The sequence below is a fragment of the Haliotis cracherodii genome, unplaced genomic scaffold (genome assembly GCF_022045235.1).
Source record: "Haliotis cracherodii isolate W230 unplaced genomic scaffold, xgHalCrac1.p SCAF_6, whole genome shotgun sequence".
Taxonomy (NCBI): domain Eukaryota; kingdom Metazoa; phylum Mollusca; class Gastropoda; order Lepetellida; family Haliotidae; genus Haliotis; species Haliotis cracherodii.
In genome coordinates this window covers 34,911,359-34,929,536 of record NW_027266319.1, presented here as the reverse complement: position 1 = coordinate 34,929,536, position 18,178 = coordinate 34,911,359, and the positions used below count along the sequence as shown (strand labels likewise).

Here is an 18,178-nt window from a genome sequence, read left to right as displayed (position 1 = left end):
GAGATGTGGCGTAGGTAAGTGACCTGTAGTCAGTCAGGGAAGTGGACGGGGCAGAGATGTGGCGTAGGTAAGTGACCTGTAATCAGTCAGGGAGGTGGATGGGGCAGAGATGTGGCGTAAGTTAGTGACCTGTGGTCAGTCAGGGAGGTGGACGGGGCAGTGATGTGGCGTAGCTAGGTGACCTGTAGTCAGTGAGGGAGGTGGATGGGACAGAGATGTGGCATAGGTAAGTGACCTGTAGTCAGTCAGGGAAGTGGACGGAGCAGAGATGTGGCGTAGGTAAGTGACCTGTAGTCAGTGAGGGAGGTGGACAAGGCAGAGATGTAACGTAGCTAAGTGACCTGTAGTCAGTCAGGGAGGTGGACGGGGCAGAGATGTGGCGTAGGTAAGTGACCTGTAGTCAGTCAGGGAGGTGGACGGGGCAGTGATGTGGCGTAGGTAAGTGACCTGTAGTCAGTGAGGGAGGTGGACGGGGCAGTGATGTGGCGTAGGTAAGTGACCTGTAGTCAGTCAGGGAAGTGGACGGGGCAGAGATGTGGCGTAGGTAAGTGACCTGTAGTCAGTCAGGGAAGTGGACGGAGCAGAGATGTGGCGTAGGTAAGTGACCTGTAGTCAGTCAGGGCAGTGGACGGGGCAGAGATGTGGCGTAGGTAAGTGACCTGTAGTCAGTCAGGGAAGTGGACGGAGCAGAGATGTGGCGTAGGTAAGTGACCTGTAGTCAGTCAGGGAAGTGGACGGGGCAGAGATGTGGCGTAGGTAAGTGACCTGTAGTCAGTCAGGGAGGTGGACGGGGCAGAGATGTGGCGTAAGTGAGTGACCTGTGTTTATCTGCAATAAGCATGTGATAAATCTGTTGTACATCATCCGGTATTTGTAGCTCTGTAGATGAAGGATATCATCATAAAGCATAATAAATTTATAACGAACTGTCAACGGTAGTTGATATCTCTGAACACTAATGAAATACAACTACTGGTTCAATACAAACATAAGACTAAGGCTTAGTCCCAGAAATGAAATTATCTATTATACTTGCACAAATAAATAAATAATCATATAAATGGACCCCAGATCAATGCTTAAATTCAGGAGCTGAGGTAATCTAGACTTGCCCAATCATTCTAGACTTGAGTTGGACCCTTATTCACAGGGGTCTGAGAGTCGGCAATGTCGCTGTGAGAACAGAAGTTAGGCATGGGACAAAACAAGCGGAGACTGTAGCAGTGGCTGTAGAATGGATGCACAGGGGGCGGCATTCTGACATTAATTAATTCAATCTTCCACCGAATATAGACATTTCCACAGAAAGACATTCATAGCTGATTAACTATGAAACACATATTGTTCCATAAAATAACACTAGTATGCTGGAGAGGAGTGGGTTTATACAAGTCTGATGTGAGTATATATTCAGTGTGTTTAATAAGGCATCTTGTACATATTATATATACACCTGTGTGTCCTGGTTTAGCCCAAAGCATGTCCCAGAGGACCCGATGGGTTCCAATATGGAAGTTTGTGTGGCCAGTGTAAGGGAGGTAACCACTGTGTCATGTTCTACCCCACAGCATGTCCCAGAGGACGCTATGGTTCCAGTGTGGAGGTTTGTGTGGCCAGTGTAAGGGAGGTAACCACTGTGTCATGTTCTACCCCACAGCATGTCCCAGCGGGCGCTATGGTTCCAGTGTGGAGGTGTGTGTGGCCAGTGTAAGGGAGGTAACCACTGTGTCATGTTCTACCCCACAGCATGTCCCAGCGGACGCTATGGTTCCAGTGTGGGTGTGGGTGTGGTCAGTGTAAGGGAGGTAACCACTGTGTCATGTTCTACTCCACAGTATGTCCCAGAGGACGCTATGGTTCCAGTGTGGAGGTGTGTGTGGCCAGTGTAAGGGAGGTAACCATTGTGCCATGTTCTACCCCACAGCATGTCCCAGCGGGCGCAATGGTTCCAGTGTGGAGGTGTGTGTGGCCAGTGTAAGGGAGGTAACCATTGTGCCATGTTCTACCCCACAGCATGTCCCAGCGGGCGCTATGGGTTCCGGTGTGGAGGTGTGTGTGGCCAGTGTAAGGGAGGTAACCCCAGATGCCGTAGAACTGACGGGAGATGTCAGACCGGTTGTAAAGAGAAGTGGCAGGGAGCTCAGTGTGACGGTAAAATACAAATATATACCCATCTAGATCTGATCTTCCGTTTTTCTACTGTACTCTGAAGTGCACGAAGGAGCAGGTACAGTTCTCCCAACTCTTAGAACATGTCTGAATTTTATTTTGTATGGAATAAAATCTGAAAACATTATTGTTATCATCCTGCACTGAACGAATATTTAATTGAAGTATAGTGTTCGTTGAACTCAGGGAATTCCTCATGGCAAACTGGTTATACTGTACTGGGGAACAGACATACATTCGCTAGATTCATAACTGACAGCCCAGGTTGTTCCTGTGGTCACCCGCTACACTTCTTCTTTGTTTGCAATTCATTACATTACACAAAAGGATATGATATAAATACAGTACCTTGCAGATGTGACGGCCTATCAACTGAAGCAAATCAAGAGATACTTTCTTCTCAAATTCTGGCAGATTTAAACTTACAAAATACACCAAACCCTCACATATAATATTAAGTATCTTCTGTGTATTATGTAGTATTTAATATTACGTATAATCCCATCATTCGGACTATCAAAACCGGACACTGCTGATCATACTTGATAACTAACCATCAAGGTATTTTTGTGTAAATATTACATATGTATACACCTTGACTATGTTTCTTACCTGATTTCTATGTAGGGAGAGGTATTCAAATAAGCGCTGTTTTGTTTACCGATTCCAATTTTTATTTGAAATAGAAATATGTTTAAACCAAACAGGAAGCGCATAGAAACCTAAGTTACTGTTGTGTTAAGATGTAGTCGTTAGAGAAACGTCTTGTTGTGTTCTCAGGAACATACTGTGTCAGGTGTAATTGCTCTCCTTTATACTGAAGACGTCCCCTTCTTTGTTTCCATCAGTGCATAATCCTCAGATTAGACTGTGACACCAGGCTTCCAATAATCAATTGAGGTTCAAAGTCTGTGTATTTTGTATCTTTAGGAACACTTACGCTTGTCGTATATCAAATATATATGTTAAACTGGTACTGATCTATTTTGTAAGAAAGCTAAAATTTAACAATACGCTTCGTTTTTCTAGAGTGCAGAGATGGTCACTTCGGAGTCAACTGTACCCAGTCCTGCCTCTGCCTGAATGTGACGGAGATCTGTGACAAGACCACGGGGGAGTGCAGGAGCGGATGTCAGGAAGGAAGAACAGGGAGGGGATGTCAGCAATGTGAGTTTACATAACGGCACTACATGTCGTGATACCCTGTAGTCAGGCAGGAAGAACAGGGAGGGGCTGTCAGCAATGTGAGTTTACATAACGGCACTACATGTTGTGATACACTGTAGTCAGGCAGACAGAACAGGGAGGGGATGTCAGCAATGTGAGTTTACATAACGGCACTACATGTTGTGATACACTGTAGTCAGGCAGACAGAACAGGGAGGGGCTGTCAGCAATGTGAGTTTACATAACGGCACTACATGTTGTGATATCCTGTAGTCAGTCAGGCAGAACAGGGAGGGGCTGTCAGCAATGTGAGTTTACATAACGGCACTACATATTGTGATATCCTGTAGTCAGGCAGGCAGAACAGGGAGGGGATGTCAGCAATGTGAGTTTACATAACGGCACTACATGTCGTGATATCCTGTAGTCAGGCAGACAGAACAGGGAGGGGATGGCAGCAATGTGAGTTTACATAACGGCACTACATATTGTGATACCCTGTAGTCAGGCAGGCAGAACAGGGAGGGACTGTCAGCAATGTGAGTTTACATAACGGCACTACATATTGTGATACCCTGTAGTCAGGCAGACAGAACAGGGAGGGGTTGTCAGCAATGTGAGTTTACATAACGGCACTACATGTTGTGATATCCTGTAGTCAGGCAGACAGAACAGGGAGGGGATGTCAGCAATGTGAGTTTACATAACGGCACTACATGTCGTGATATCCTGTAGTCAGGCAGACAGAACAGGGAGGGGATGTCAGCAATGTGAGTTTACATAACGGCACTACATATTGTGATACCCAGTAGTCAGGCAGGCAGAACAGGGAGGGACTGTCAGCAATGTGAGTTTACATAACGGCACTACATGTTGTGATACCCTGTAGTCAGGCAAGCAGAACAGGGAGGGGTTGTCAGCAATGTGAGTTTACATAACGGCACTACATGTTGTGATATCCTGTAGTCAGGCAGGCAGAACAGGAAGGGGATGTCAGCAATGTGAGTTTACATAACGGCACTACATGTCGTGATATCCTGTAGTCAGGCAGACAGAACAGGGAGGGGATGGCAGCAATGTGAGTTTACATAACGGCACTACATATTGTGATACCCTGTAGTCAGGCAGGCAGAACAGGGAGGGGTTGTCAGCAATGTGAGTTTACATAACGGCACTACATGTTGTGATACCCTGTAGTCAGGCAGGCAGAACAGGGAGGGGTTGTCAGCAATGTGAGTTTACATAACGGCACTACATGTCGTGATACCCAGTAGTACCATGTTGGTATGTGGTGTCGAAATCATGGTAGGAACCTTGCACCCGAGTCCCCAATATGTTATTTTGCAGTATATTGATTGTGTTTACTTTCTGTACCACAACTTTGAAACAAATCAGAACAAATCTCCTAATGTATTTTTTTCCTCTTCTACATTCATGAATCAAAGATCAATGGGGTAACATTTTAGAAAACCCGGTATACCAACACCCGTTTAATTCTGATGGCCCGAATATGTCACTTATGCCTTCTACATGTTTTCATCTTGTGACTGTGTCACAGGTACTGGGTGTTTTTATTCTGTCGCACTTACAAATGTAATAAGCATGAATCTAGATCTGAATGTTGGTATCAATGAATAAGCCACGTTTGCCATCCCGGTAGATTTTATTCAATGACAAGTAAAGGTCTTTATCACTTCCCTTTCTGTAGGGCGGTGTGGTCAGTGTGCAGGAATGCATCTTAGATTCATGTCCATTTCGGCGTTCACCATTTCCCTTGTTGTATTCAGATATATCTGTTTTGTTTCAAGTATGCGAGTCCGGCAGTTACGGCCTGAAGTGTGAAGGGCGGTGTGGTCAGTGTGCAGGTGGTCACACGAACTGCAGTCCCTACAACGGCTCCTGTCACCATGGCTGTGAGGGCAACTGGGGAGGAAGTCGTTGTGGAGGTGAGTCAGCTTTTGTCACAAGATGTGTGTACTCTCTGAGTGTCCAGGACAGGGCCACACGTCATTGCTGCACGTGTGGTCTACAAGTATAGATGTAACATAATAACATACAAGTTCCTGTGAGTGAGTGGGTGTTTGGGTAGTTCAGTGAGTGAGTGGATTCCGTATGACAAGGCTTACCGATTATCGTATAGTATGTCACTAAAGATTACTACCTGAACAATGAAATCATGATTTATAAGCTGTTAACGAGGCTTACAACAATGTCATGATCAAGACTTGAGGCACATGTTGCAGTAAATGTCCACTCATTAATATTCATATGATTTGGGATTATTCTATTCTAAACGTAAAACATATTAATTTTTAATTTTTACGTTCACAACTAAAAATTTTGAACATCATGTGAAGGACTGACAAACTATTACCACGACGATTTAAAAAGTGTTCAATACTTTGACGGTACTTTTGTTTTTTAGATTTACGAACCCACAGACCACGGGCAAAATTTGGAAAACACAAAATTTTCAAACACATATTTTTATTAATACGCTACAATCAATGTGTCTATAAGAATACACACAATAAACTAATATCCGGATACGAAACAAATTAAACAGGAAATAGTGTAATCAAATAGATAGACGTAAAACAGGAAATTCATCTGTGACACTCACGTGACAATTAGTCAAATAGATTCGAGAATTTATCCACAAAAAAGAGGTCGTTAATTTAGTTTCTTAACGACCGAAACTAAAATATATGAGCGTAATAGCACATAAAAGTCTCGTGGTAAAAAAGACTATTGAATTTGAGAAGGTGTGCGTATTGTCGTCTCAACGTACCATGTCCACAATGTAAACTGTCTACCACGCAGAGTGTACGGACCGTTTCTATGGGGCTCAGTGCAACTCTAGGTGTGGCCAGTGTCGTGGTAGCGCCATCTGCAGCAAAACGTCAGGCGACTGCCCGGATGGATGTGAACCAGGATGGCAAGGGATGACATGTCACCAAGGTATCACAGTCGTTTGTGTTTTGCATTGGATCAACTCAAATGACAATACGTCTTGCATCAAACAAACGAAGGTCCAATATTTTGGAAATATTTATTTTACTTAATTATTTGTCTGTAACTTTGTGCATTTCTTACATTCCACTATAACCCTTGCGACTGTTTGATTACGCCTGGTGGGGAAGAAGGATAGGCCGGCCGGTAATGGGACGGGCTCAATATGTCAAGCAGGTAATATTGGCTTTACTGTATCAATACTGGTAAACGAACTTTTGTTTGGTAGAAACGTATTTCATACCTGCTCAAACAAGCAGTCGACTAATATGTGGTGTTTTATTGCCAACACTTTTAATGTGTTACAAGGGTGTAACCTTTTCCATAAATGAGTCTCTCAACAGCTTGACTATTGTCGACAGAATGTGACGAAGGCAGATATGGTGCCGGGTGTTCTGAGACTTGTGGTCAGTGTGCAGGGAAGTGCAGCCCAGTTGACGGAACATGTGATCAGGAGGGTTGCAGTGATGGGTGGATGGGACAGAGATGTGACAAAGGTGAGTGACCTGTAGCCAGGGAGGTGGACAGGGCAGAGATGTGACGTAGGTATGTGCCCTGTAGTCAGGGAGGGTGGACAGGGCAAACATGTGACGTAGATGAGTGACCTGTAGTAATGATTAGGGTGGACAGGGCAGAGATGTGACGTAGGTATGTGCCCTGTAGTCAGGGAGGGTGGACAGGGCAGACATGTGACGTAGATGAGTGACCTGTAGTAATGATTAGGGTGGGCAGGGCAGAGATGTGACGTAGGTATGTGCCCTGTAGTCAGGGAGGGTGGACAGGGCAGACATGTGACGTAGATGAGTGACCTGTAGTAATGATTAGGGTGGACAGGGCAGAGATGTGACGTAGGTATGTGCCCTGTAGTCAGGGAGGGTGGACAGGGCAGACATGTGACGTAGATGAGTGACCTGTAGTAATGATTAGGGTGGACAGGGCAGAGATGTGACGTAGGTATGTGCCCTGTAGTCAGGAAGGGTGGACAGGGCAGACATGTGACGTAGATGAGTGACCTGTAGTAATGATTAGGGTGGACAGGGCAGAGATGTGACGTAGGTATGTGCCCTGTAGTCAGGGAGGGTGGACAGGGCAGACATGTGACGTAGATGAGTGACCTGTAGTAATGATTAGGGTGGACAGGGCAGTGATGTGGCGTAGGTAAGTGACCTGTAGTCAGTGAGGGAGGTGGACGGGGCAGTGATTTTTACGTAGGTAAGTGACCTGTAGTCAGTCAGGGAAGTGGACGGGGCAGAGATGTGGCGTAGGTAAGTGACCTGTAGTCAGTCAGGGAAGTGGACGGAGCAGAGATGTGGCGTAGGTAAGTGACCTGTAGTCAGTCAGGGAAGTGGACGGGGCAGAGATGTGGCGTAGGTAAGTGACCTGTAGTCAGTCAGGGAAGTGGACGGGGCAGAGATGTGGCGTAGGTAAGTGACCTGTAGTCAGTCAGGGAGGTGGACGGGGCAGAGATGTGGCGTAAGTTAGTGACCTGTGGTCAGTCAGGGAGGTGGACGGGGCAGTGATGTGGCGTAGCTAGGTGACCTGTAGTCAGTGAGGGAGGTGGACGGGACAGAGATGTGGCGTAGGTAAGTGACCTGTAGTCAGTCAGGGAAGTGGACGGAGCAGAGATGTGGCGTAGGTATGTGCCCTGTGGTCAGTCAGGGAGGTGGACGGGGCAGTGATGTGGCGTAGCTAGGTGACCTGTAGTCAGTGAGGGAGGTGGGCGGGACAGAGATGTGGCATAGGTATGTGACCTGTAGTCAGTCAGGGAAGTGGACGGAGCAGAGATGTGGCGTAGGTATGTGCCCTGTAGTCAGGGAGGGTGGACAGGGCAGACATGTGACGTAGATGAGTGACCTGTAGTAATGATTAGGGTGGACAGGGCAGTGATGTGGCGTAGGTAAGTGACCTGTGGTCAGTCAGGGAGGTGGACGGGGCAGTGATGTGGCGTAGGTAAGTGACCTGTAGTCAGTGAGGGAGGTGGACGGGACAGAGATGTGGCATAGGTAAGTGACCTGTAGTCAGTCAGGGAAGTGGACGGAGCAGAGATGTGGCGTAGGTATGTGCCCTGTAGTCAGGGAGGGTGGACAGGGCAGACATGTGACGTAGATGAGTGACCTGTAGTAATGATTAGGGTGGACAGGGCAGAGATGTGACGTAGGTAAGTGACCTGTAGTCAGTGAGGGAGGTGGACGGGGCAGTGATGTGGCGTAGGTAAGTGACCTGTAGTCAGTGAGGGAGGTGGACGGGGCAGTGATGTGGCGTAGGTAAGTGACCTGTAGTCAGTCAGGGAGGTGGATGGGGCAGTGATGTGGCGTAGGTAAGTGACCTGTAGTCAGTCAGGGAGGTGGACGGGGCAGTGATGTGGCGTAGGTAAGTGACCTGTAGTCAGTCAGGGAGGTGGACGGGGCAGTGATGTGGCGTAGGTAAGTGACCTGTAGTCAGTCAGGGAAGTGGACGGGGCAGAGATGTGGCGTAGGTAAGTGACCTGTAGTCAGTCAGGGAAGTGGACGGAGCAGAGATGTGGCGTAGGTAAGTGACCTGTAGTCAGTCAGGGCAGTGGACGGGGCAGAGATGTGGCGTAGGTAAGTGACCTGTAGTCAGTCAGGGAAGTGGACGGGGCAGAGATGTGGCGTAGGTAAGTGACCTGTAATCAGTCAGGGAGGTGGATGGGGCAGAGATGTGGCGTAAGTTAGTGACCTGTGGTCAGTCAGGGAGGTGGACGGGGCAGTGATGTGGCGTAGCTAGGTGACCTGTAGTCAGTGAGGGAGGTGGATGGGACAGAGATGTGGCATAGGTAAGTGACCTGTAGTCAGTCAGGGAAGTGGACGGAGCAGAGATGTGGCGTAGGTAAGTGACCTGTAGTCAGTGAGGGAGGTGGACAAGGCAGAGATGTAACGTAGCTAAGTGACCTGTAGTCAGTCAGGGAGGTGGACGGGGCAGAGATGTGGCGTAGGTAAGTGACCTGTAGTCAGTCAGGGAGGTGGACGGGGCAGTGATGTGGCGTAGGTAAGTGACCTGTAGTCAGTGAGGGAGGTGGACGGGGCAGTGATGTGGCGTAGGTAAGTGACCTGTAGTCAGTCAGGGAAGTGGACGGGGCAGAGATGTGGCGTAGGTAAGTGACCTGTAGTCAGTCAGGGAAGTGGACGGAGCAGAGATGTGGCGTAGGTAAGTGACCTGTAGTCAGTCAGGGCAGTGGACGGGGCAGAGATGTGGCGTAGGTAAGTGACCTGTAGTCAGTCAGGGAAGTGGACGGAGCAGAGATGTGGCGTAGGTAAGTGACCTGTAGTCAGTCAGGGAAGTGGACGGGGCAGAGATGTGGCGTAGGTAAGTGACCTGTAGTCAGTCAGGGAGGTGGACGGGGCAGAGATGTGGCGTAAGTGAGTGACCTGTGTTTATCTGCAATAAGCATGTGATAAATCTGTTGTACATCATCCGGTATTTGTAGCTCTGTAGATGAAGGATATCATCATAAAGCATAATAAATTTATAACGAACTGTCAACGGTAGTTGATATCTCTGAACACTAATGAAATACAACTACTGGTTCAATACAAACATAAGACTAAGGCTTAGTCCCAGAAATGAAATTATCTATTATACTTGCACAAATAAATAAATAATCATATAAATGGACCCCAGATCAATGCTTAAATTCAGGAGCTGAGGTAATCTAGACTTGCCCAATCATTCTAGACTTGAGTTGGACCCTTATTCACAGGGGTCTGAGAGTCGGCAATGTCGCTGTGAGAACAGAAGTTAGGCATGGGACAAAACAAGCGGAGACTGTAGCAGTGGCTGTAGAATGGATGCACAGGGGGCGGCATTCTGACATTAATTAATTCAATCTTCCACCGAATATAGACATTTCCACAGAAAGACATTCATAGCTGATTAACTATGAAACACATATTGTTCCATAAAATAACACTAGTATGCTGGAGAGGAGTGGGTTTATACAAGTCTGATGTGAGTATATATTCAGTGTGTTTAATAAGGCATCTTGTACATATTATATATACACCTGTGTGTCCTGGTTTAGCCCAAAGCATGTCCCAGAGGACCCGATGGGTTCCAATATGGAAGTTTGTGTGGCCAGTGTAAGGGAGGTAACCACTGTGTCATGTTCTACCCCACAGCATGTCCCAGAGGACGCTATGGTTCCAGTGTGGAGGTTTGTGTGGCCAGTGTAAGGGAGGTAACCACTGTGTCATGTTCTACCCCACAGCATGTCCCAGCGGGCGCTATGGTTCCAGTGTGGAGGTGTGTGTGGCCAGTGTAAGGGAGGTAACCACTGTGTCATGTTCTACCCCACAGCATGTCCCAGCGGACGCTATGGTTCCAGTGTGGGTGTGGGTGTGGTCAGTGTAAGGGAGGTAACCACTGTGTCATGTTCTACTCCACAGTATGTCCCAGAGGACGCTATGGTTCCAGTGTGGAGGTGTGTGTGGCCAGTGTAAGGGAGGTAACCATTGTGCCATGTTCTACCCCACAGCATGTCCCAGCGGGCGCAATGGTTCCAGTGTGGAGGTGTGTGTGGCCAGTGTAAGGGAGGTAACCATTGTGCCATGTTCTACCCCACAGCATGTCCCAGCGGGCGCTATGGGTTCCGGTGTGGAGGTGTGTGTGGCCAGTGTAAGGGAGGTAACCCCAGATGCCGTAGAACTGACGGGAGATGTCAGACCGGTTGTAAAGAGAAGTGGCAGGGAGCTCAGTGTGACGGTAAAATACAAATATATACCCATCTAGATCTGATCTTCCGTTTTTCTACTGTACTCTGAAGTGCACGAAGGAGCAGGTACAGTTCTCCCAACTCTTAGAACATGTCTGAATTTTATTTTGTATGGAATAAAATCTGAAAACATTATTGTTATCATCCTGCACTGAACGAATATTTAATTGAAGTATAGTGTTCGTTGAACTCAGGGAATTCCTCATGGCAAACTGGTTATACTGTACTGGGGAACAGACATACATTCGCTAGATTCATAACTGACAGCCCAGGTTGTTCCTGTGGTCACCCGCTACACTTCTTCTTTGTTTGCAATTCATTACATTACACAAAAGGATATGATATAAATACAGTACCTTGCAGATGTGACGGCCTATCAACTGAAGCAAATCAAGAGATACTTTCTTCTCAAATTCTGGCAGATTTAAACTTACAAAATACACCAAACCCTCACATATAATATTAAGTATCTTCTGTGTATTATGTAGTATTTAATATTACGTATAATCCCATCATTCGGACTATCAAAACCGGACACTGCTGATCATACTTGATAACTAACCATCAAGGTATTTTTGTGTAAATATTACATATGTATACACCTTGACTATGTTTCTTACCTGATTTCTATGTAGGGAGAGGTATTCAAATAAGCGCTGTTTTGTTTACCGATTCCAATTTTTATTTGAAATAGAAATATGTTTAAACCAAACAGGAAGCGCATAGAAACCTAAGTTACTGTTGTGTTAAGATGTAGTCGTTAGAGAAACGTCTTGTTGTGTTCTCAGGAACATACTGTGTCAGGTGTAATTGCTCTCCTTTATACTGAAGACGTCCCCTTCTTTGTTTCCATCAGTGCATAATCCTCAGATTAGACTGTGACACCAGGCTTCCAATAATCAATTGAGGTTCAAAGTCTGTGTATTTTGTATCTTTAGGAACACTTACGCTTGTCGTATATCAAATATATATGTTAAACTGGTATTGATCTATTTTGTAAGAAAGCTAAAATTTAACAATACACTTCGTTTTTCTAGAGTGCAGAGATGGTCACTTCGGAGTCGACTGTACCCAGTCCTGCCTCTGCCTGAATGTGACAGAGATCTGTGACAAGACCACAGGGGAGTGCAGGAGCGGCTGTGAGGCAGGCAGAACAGGGAGGGGCTGTCAGCAATGTGAGTTTACATAACGGCACTACATGTTGTGATACCCTGTAGTCAGGCAGGAAGAACAGGGAGGGGATGTCACCAATGTGAGTTTACATGACGGCACTACATGTCGTGATACCCTGTAGTCAGGCAGGCAGAACAGGGAGGGGATGTCAGCAATGTGAGTTTACATGACGGCACTACATGTCGTGATACCCTGTAGTCAGGCAGGAAGAACAGGGAGGGACTGTCAGCAATGTGAGTTTACACAACGGCACTACATGTCGTGATACCCAGTAGTCAGGCAGGCAGAACAGGGAGGGGCTGTCAGCAATGTGAGTTTACATAACGGCACTACATGTTGTGATACCCTGTAGTCAGGCAGGCAGAACAGGGAGGGGATGTCAGCAATGTGAGTTTACATAACGGCACTACATGTTGTGATACCCAGTAGTCAGGCAGGCAGATCAGTGAGGGGATGTCAGCAATGTGAGTTTACATAACGGCACTACATGTTGTGATACCTTGTAGTCAGGCAGGCAGAACAGGGAGGGGCTGTCAGCAATGTGAGTTTACATAACGGCACTACATGTCGTGATACCCAGTAGTCAGGCAGGCAGATCAGTGAGGGGATGTCAGCAATGTGAGTTTACATAACGGCACTACATGTTGTGATACCCAGGAGTCAGGCAGGCAGATCAGTGAGGGGCTGTCAGCAAAGTGAGTTTACATAACGGCACTACATTTTGTGATACCCAGTAGTCAGGCAGGCAGAACAGGGAGGGGCTGTACTTACTTACTTACTTACTTTGGAGATTTAACGTGCGCTTTCCGACTGATGCGTATTTCGCACACGGGCCCGGCCAGGCCATTTAATGTGTTTCCGAAAGGGGCGAGGGTGGTCTGTGCAACCCAAGAGGGGGCTTTAGGGGTTGCTTATATAGAATTTGGGAATTTTGAGATTTGGAATAGATGCTGATGGGGTTGGGGAGGAGAACTAAGGGAGCTGGGTATGGTGGATGATTGTTTGTTTATGTGATTTTGATTTGGTAGGTTATTATGGTTTTAGATGCGTTTTATTAGTTCCGTTTTTATTAAGAATACGCCTAAGGCCTTGAAGTTTTCTAGTTTATTTTGTGGGTTTAGTATTGCTTCTAGAGTGAGAGCCTTGTTTAGATTGAGGGTTGTTTGTAATGCGGTTCGATGTGTTAGGTAGTGTGTGCAGTGGATGAGTGCGTGTTCTGGGGTTTCTGGTTGTTTGCAGTGTGGGCAGTTACCTGTAGTGTGTTTTTTAAATTTTTTTAGGTGGTTATTTAGGTTGGTGTGTCCTGTTTGGAGTTTAGTGATTACTCTGTCGATTTTTTTTGATGGATGGAGAATTTTTGGTTTGGTTAGTGGTTTGCTGAGCACTCTTTTGATTTTGCTATTTGAGTTTAGATATAGGTTATGCCATTTTTTTGTGATTTTTTGTTTGTTTACACTTTTAATTTCTGATTTTGAGATGGGTAAGTTTAAGCTTATTTCTGGGATTCTAAGGGATAGTTTAGCTGCTTTATCGGCGTTTTCATTACCGTATATTCCTACGTGGGCGGGTATCCACAAGAAGGTTATTTGTTTGCCTGCTTTTGTTAGGTCGTTGGAGCTTTTAAGTATTTGATTTATTAATTTAGGTCGGTTTTTGGTATTTTTGTTTGGGCTTGTAGGGCTTGTAGTCCACTTAGGGAGTCAGTAAGTATTAGGATTTTTTGGTTGTTTTTGGATTCTTGATTGTGGAGGGCTGAGGCCATGCCCATTAGTTCGGCCGTGAATATTGATTGGTTATTTGGGAGTCGGAAGGATTGTGTGGTTTTAGTTGGTTGTGTGGTATGGACTCCGAAACCCGTGTGTTTGGAGGTCGGATCTGAGGATCCGTCCGTGTAAATGTGACACCAATTTGGCCAATTTTTGTGTATGTATGCTAGTGTGGTAGTTTTAGCTATGTTTGGGTCGGTTTGTTTATTTATTTGGCTAGCTAGTGTTGTGTCTATTTTGGGTATTTTAAGTTTAGGGGTGAAGATATTTGATTGTTTGCAGTTTTGTTTAAGATTTTTAATTTGGTGTTCATTTAGGTAGTTTGTTATTCTTTGGGATATTGGGGTAAGTAAGGGGTGTTTACGAGCTAGAGCTTGGTTTTTAGGGCTGATGTTTTGGTTTATTAAGTTTTGGATGAGAGGGTTTGATTGGGATTGTAAGTAAGTAAGTGATATCCTGTAGTCAGGCAGGCAGAACAGGGAGGGGATGTCACCAATGTGAGTTTACATGTCGTGTCGAAATCAAGGAAGCAACCTTGCACCCGAGTCCCCAATATGTTAATTTGCAGTACATTGATTGTGTTTACTTTCTGTACCACAACTTTGAAACAAATCAGAACAAATCTCCGAATGTATTTTTTTTCCTTTTCTACATTCATGAATCAAAGATCAATGGGGTAACATTTTAGAAAACCCGGTATACTAACACCCGTTTAATTCTGATGTCCCGAATATGTCACTTATGCCTTCTACATGTTTTCATCTTGTGACTGTGTCACAGGTACTGGGTGTTTTTATTCTGTCGCACTTACAAATGTAATAAGCATGAATCTAGATCTGAATGTTGGTATCAATGAATAAGCCACTTTTGCCATCCCGGTAGATTGTATTCAATGACAAGTAAAGGTCTTTATCATTCCCCTTTCTGTAGGGCGGTGTGGTCAGTGTGCAGGAAGGCATCTTAAATTTACGTCCATTTCGGTGTTCACCATTTCCCTTGCTGTATTCATATAGATCTGTTTTGTTTCAAGTATGCGAGTCCGGCAGTTACGGCCTAAAGTGTGAAGGGCGGTGTGGTCAGTGTGTTGGTGGTCACAAGAACTGCAGTCCCTACAACGGCTCCTGTCACCTTGGTTGTGAGGGCAACTGGGGAGGAAGTCATTGTGGAGGTGAGTCAGCTTTTGTCACAAGATGTGTGTACTCTCTGAGTGTCCAGGACAGGGCCACACGTCATTGCAGCACGTGTGGTCTACAAGTATAGATGTAACATAATAACATACAAGTTCCTGTGAGTGAGTGGGTGTTTGGGTAGTTCAGTGAGTGAGTGGATTCCGTATGACAAGGCTTACCGATTATCGTATAGTATGTCACCAAAGATTACTACCTGAACAATGAAATCATGATTTATAAGCTGTTAACACGGCTTACAACAATGTCATGATCAATACTGGAGGCACATGTTGCAGTATATATCCACTCATTAATATTCATATGATTTGATGTGATTATTCTATTCTAAACGTAAACATATTTTCATTTTTACATTCACAACTAAAGATTTTGAACATCATGTGAAGGACTGACAAACTATGACCACGACGAATTTAAAAAGAGTTCAATACTTTGGCGGTACTTTTGGTTTTTTTTATTTCCGAACCCACCGACAAGGGCAAAATTTGCCGCTTTGAAAGCACAAAATTTCCAAACACATATTTTTATTAATACGCTACAATCAATGTGTCTATAAGAATACACACAATAAACTAATATCCGGATACGAAACAAATTAAACAGGAAATAGTGTAATCAAATAGATAGACGTAAAACAGGAAATTCATCTGTGACACTCACGTGACAATTAGTCAAATAGATTCGAGAATTTATCCACAAAAAAGAGGTCGTTAATTTAGTTTCTTAACGACCGAAACTAAAATATATGAGCGTAATAGCACATAAAGTCTCGTCATAAAAAAGACTATTGAATTTGAGAAGGTGTGCGTATTGTCGTCTCAACGTACCATGTCCACAATGTAAACTGTCTACCACGCAGACTGTACGGACCGTTTCTATGGGGCTCAGTGCAACTCTAGGTGTGGCCAGTGTCGTGGTAACGCCATCTGCAGCAAAACGTCAGGCGACTGCCCGGATGGATGTGAACCAGGATGGCAAGGGATGACATGTCACCAAGGTATCACAGTCGTTTGTGTTTTGCATTGGATCAACTCAAATGACAATACGTCTTGCATCAAACAAACGAAGGTCCAATATTTTGGAAATATTTATTTTACTTAATTATTTGTCTGTAACTTTGTGCATTTCTTACATTCCACTATAACCCTTGCGACTGTTTGATTACGCCTGGTGGGGAAGAAGGATAGGCCGGCCGGTAATGGGACGGGCTCAATATGTCAAGTAGGTAATATTGGCTTTACTGTATCAATACTGGTAAACGAACTTTTGTTTGGTAGAAACGTATTTCATACCTGCTCAAACAAGCAGTCGACTAATATGTGGTGTTTTATTGACAACACTTTTAATGTGTTACAAGGGTGTAACCTTTTCCATAAATGAGTCTCTCAACAGCTTGACTATTGTCGACAGAATGTGACGAAGGCAGATATGGTGCCGGGTGTTCTGAGACTTGTGGTCAGTGTGCAGGGAAGTGCAGCCCAGTTGACGGAACATGTGATCAGGAGGGTTGCAGTGATGGGTGGATGGGACAGAGATGTGACAAAGGTGAGTGACCTGTAGCCAGGGAGGTGGACAGGGCAGAGATGTGACGTAGGTATGTGCCCTGTAGTCAGGGAGGGTGGACAGGGCAAACATGTGACGTAGATGAGTGACCTGTAGTAATGATTAGGGTGGACAGGGCAGAGATGTGACGTAGGTATGTGCCCTGTAGTCAGGGAGGGTGGACAGGGCAGACATGTGACGTAGATGAGTGACCTGTAGTAATGATTAGGGTGGGCAGGGCAGAGATGTGACGTAGGTATGTGCCCTGTAGTCAGGGAGGGTGGACAGGGCAGACATGTGACGTAGATGAGTGACCTGTAGTAATGATTAGGGTGGACAGGTCAGAGATGTGACGTAGGTATGTGCCCTGTAGTCAGGGAGGGTGGACAGGGCAGACATGTGACGTAGATGAGTGACCTGTAGTAATGATTAGGGTGGACAGGGCAGTGATGTGGCGTAGGTAAGTGACCTGTAGTCAGTCAGGGAAGTGGACGGGGCAGAGATGTGGCGTAGGTAAGTGACCTGTAGTCAGTGAGGGAAGTGGACGGAGCAGAGATGTGGCGTAGGTAAGTGACCTGTAGTCAGTCAGGGCAGTGGACGGGGCAGAGATGTGGCGTAGGTAAGTGACCTGTAGTCAGTCAGGGAAGTGGACGGGGCAGAGATGTGGCGTAGGTAAGTGACCTGTAATCAGTCAGGGAGGTGGATGGGGCAGAGATGTGGCGTAGGTAAGTGACCTGTAATCAGTCAGGGAGGTGGACGGGGCAGAGATGTGGCGTAAGTTAGTGACCTGTGGTCAGTCAGGGAAGTGGACGGGGCAGTGATGTGGCGTAAGTTAGTGACCTGTGGTCAGTCAGGGAAGTGGACGGGGCAGTGATGTGGCGTAGCTAGGTGACCTGTAGTCAGTGAGGGAGGTGGACGGGACAGAGATGTGGCATAGGTAAGTGACCTGTAGTTAGTCAGGGAAGTGGACGGAGCAGAGATGTGGCGTAGGTAAGTGACCTGTAGTCAGTGAGGGAGGTGGACAAGGCAGAGATGTAACGTAGCTAAGTGACCTGTAGTCAGTCAGGGAGGTGGACGGGGCAGAGATGTGGCGTAGGTAAGTGACCTGTAGTCAGTCAGGGAGGTGGACGGGGCAGTGATGTGGCGTAGGTAAGTGACCTGTAGTCAGTGAGGGAGGTGGACGGGGCAGTGATGTGGCGTAGGTAAGTGACCTGTAGTCAGTCAGGGAAGTGGACGGGGCAGAGATGTGGCATAGGTAAGTGACCTGTAGTCAGTCAGGGAAGTGGACGGAGCAGAGATGTGGCGTAGGTAAGTGACCTGTAGTCAGTCAGGGCAGTGGACGGGGCAGAGATGTGGCGTAGGTAAGTGACCTGTAGTCAGTCAGGGAAGTGGACGGAGCAGAGATGTGGCGTAGGTAAGTGACCTGTAGT

At 46.1% G+C, this 18,178-nt stretch overlaps 1 protein-coding gene across 1 annotated transcript in view; it reads left to right on the top strand.

Moving 5' to 3' along the window:
* Positions 1-18,178, top strand: part of LOC139446379 (multiple epidermal growth factor-like domains protein 6) — a 60,093-nt gene that overhangs the window by 26,568 nt on the left and 15,347 nt on the right. Inside the window, exons 15-26 of the mRNA XM_071227710.1 lie at positions 1,658-1,790; positions 1,925-2,151; positions 3,199-3,336; positions 5,145-5,282; positions 6,160-6,297; positions 6,711-6,845; positions 10,574-10,706; positions 10,841-11,067; positions 12,115-12,252; positions 15,047-15,184; positions 16,066-16,203; positions 16,617-16,751. Of these exons, the coding sequence (XP_071083811.1) occupies positions 1,658-1,790; positions 1,925-2,151; positions 3,199-3,336; positions 5,145-5,282; positions 6,160-6,297; positions 6,711-6,845; positions 10,574-10,706; positions 10,841-11,067; positions 12,115-12,252; positions 15,047-15,184; positions 16,066-16,203; positions 16,617-16,751 (1,818 nt within the window). The remainder of the gene's footprint in view (positions 1-1,657; positions 1,791-1,924; positions 2,152-3,198; positions 3,337-5,144; positions 5,283-6,159; positions 6,298-6,710; positions 6,846-10,573; positions 10,707-10,840; positions 11,068-12,114; positions 12,253-15,046; positions 15,185-16,065; positions 16,204-16,616; positions 16,752-18,178) is intronic.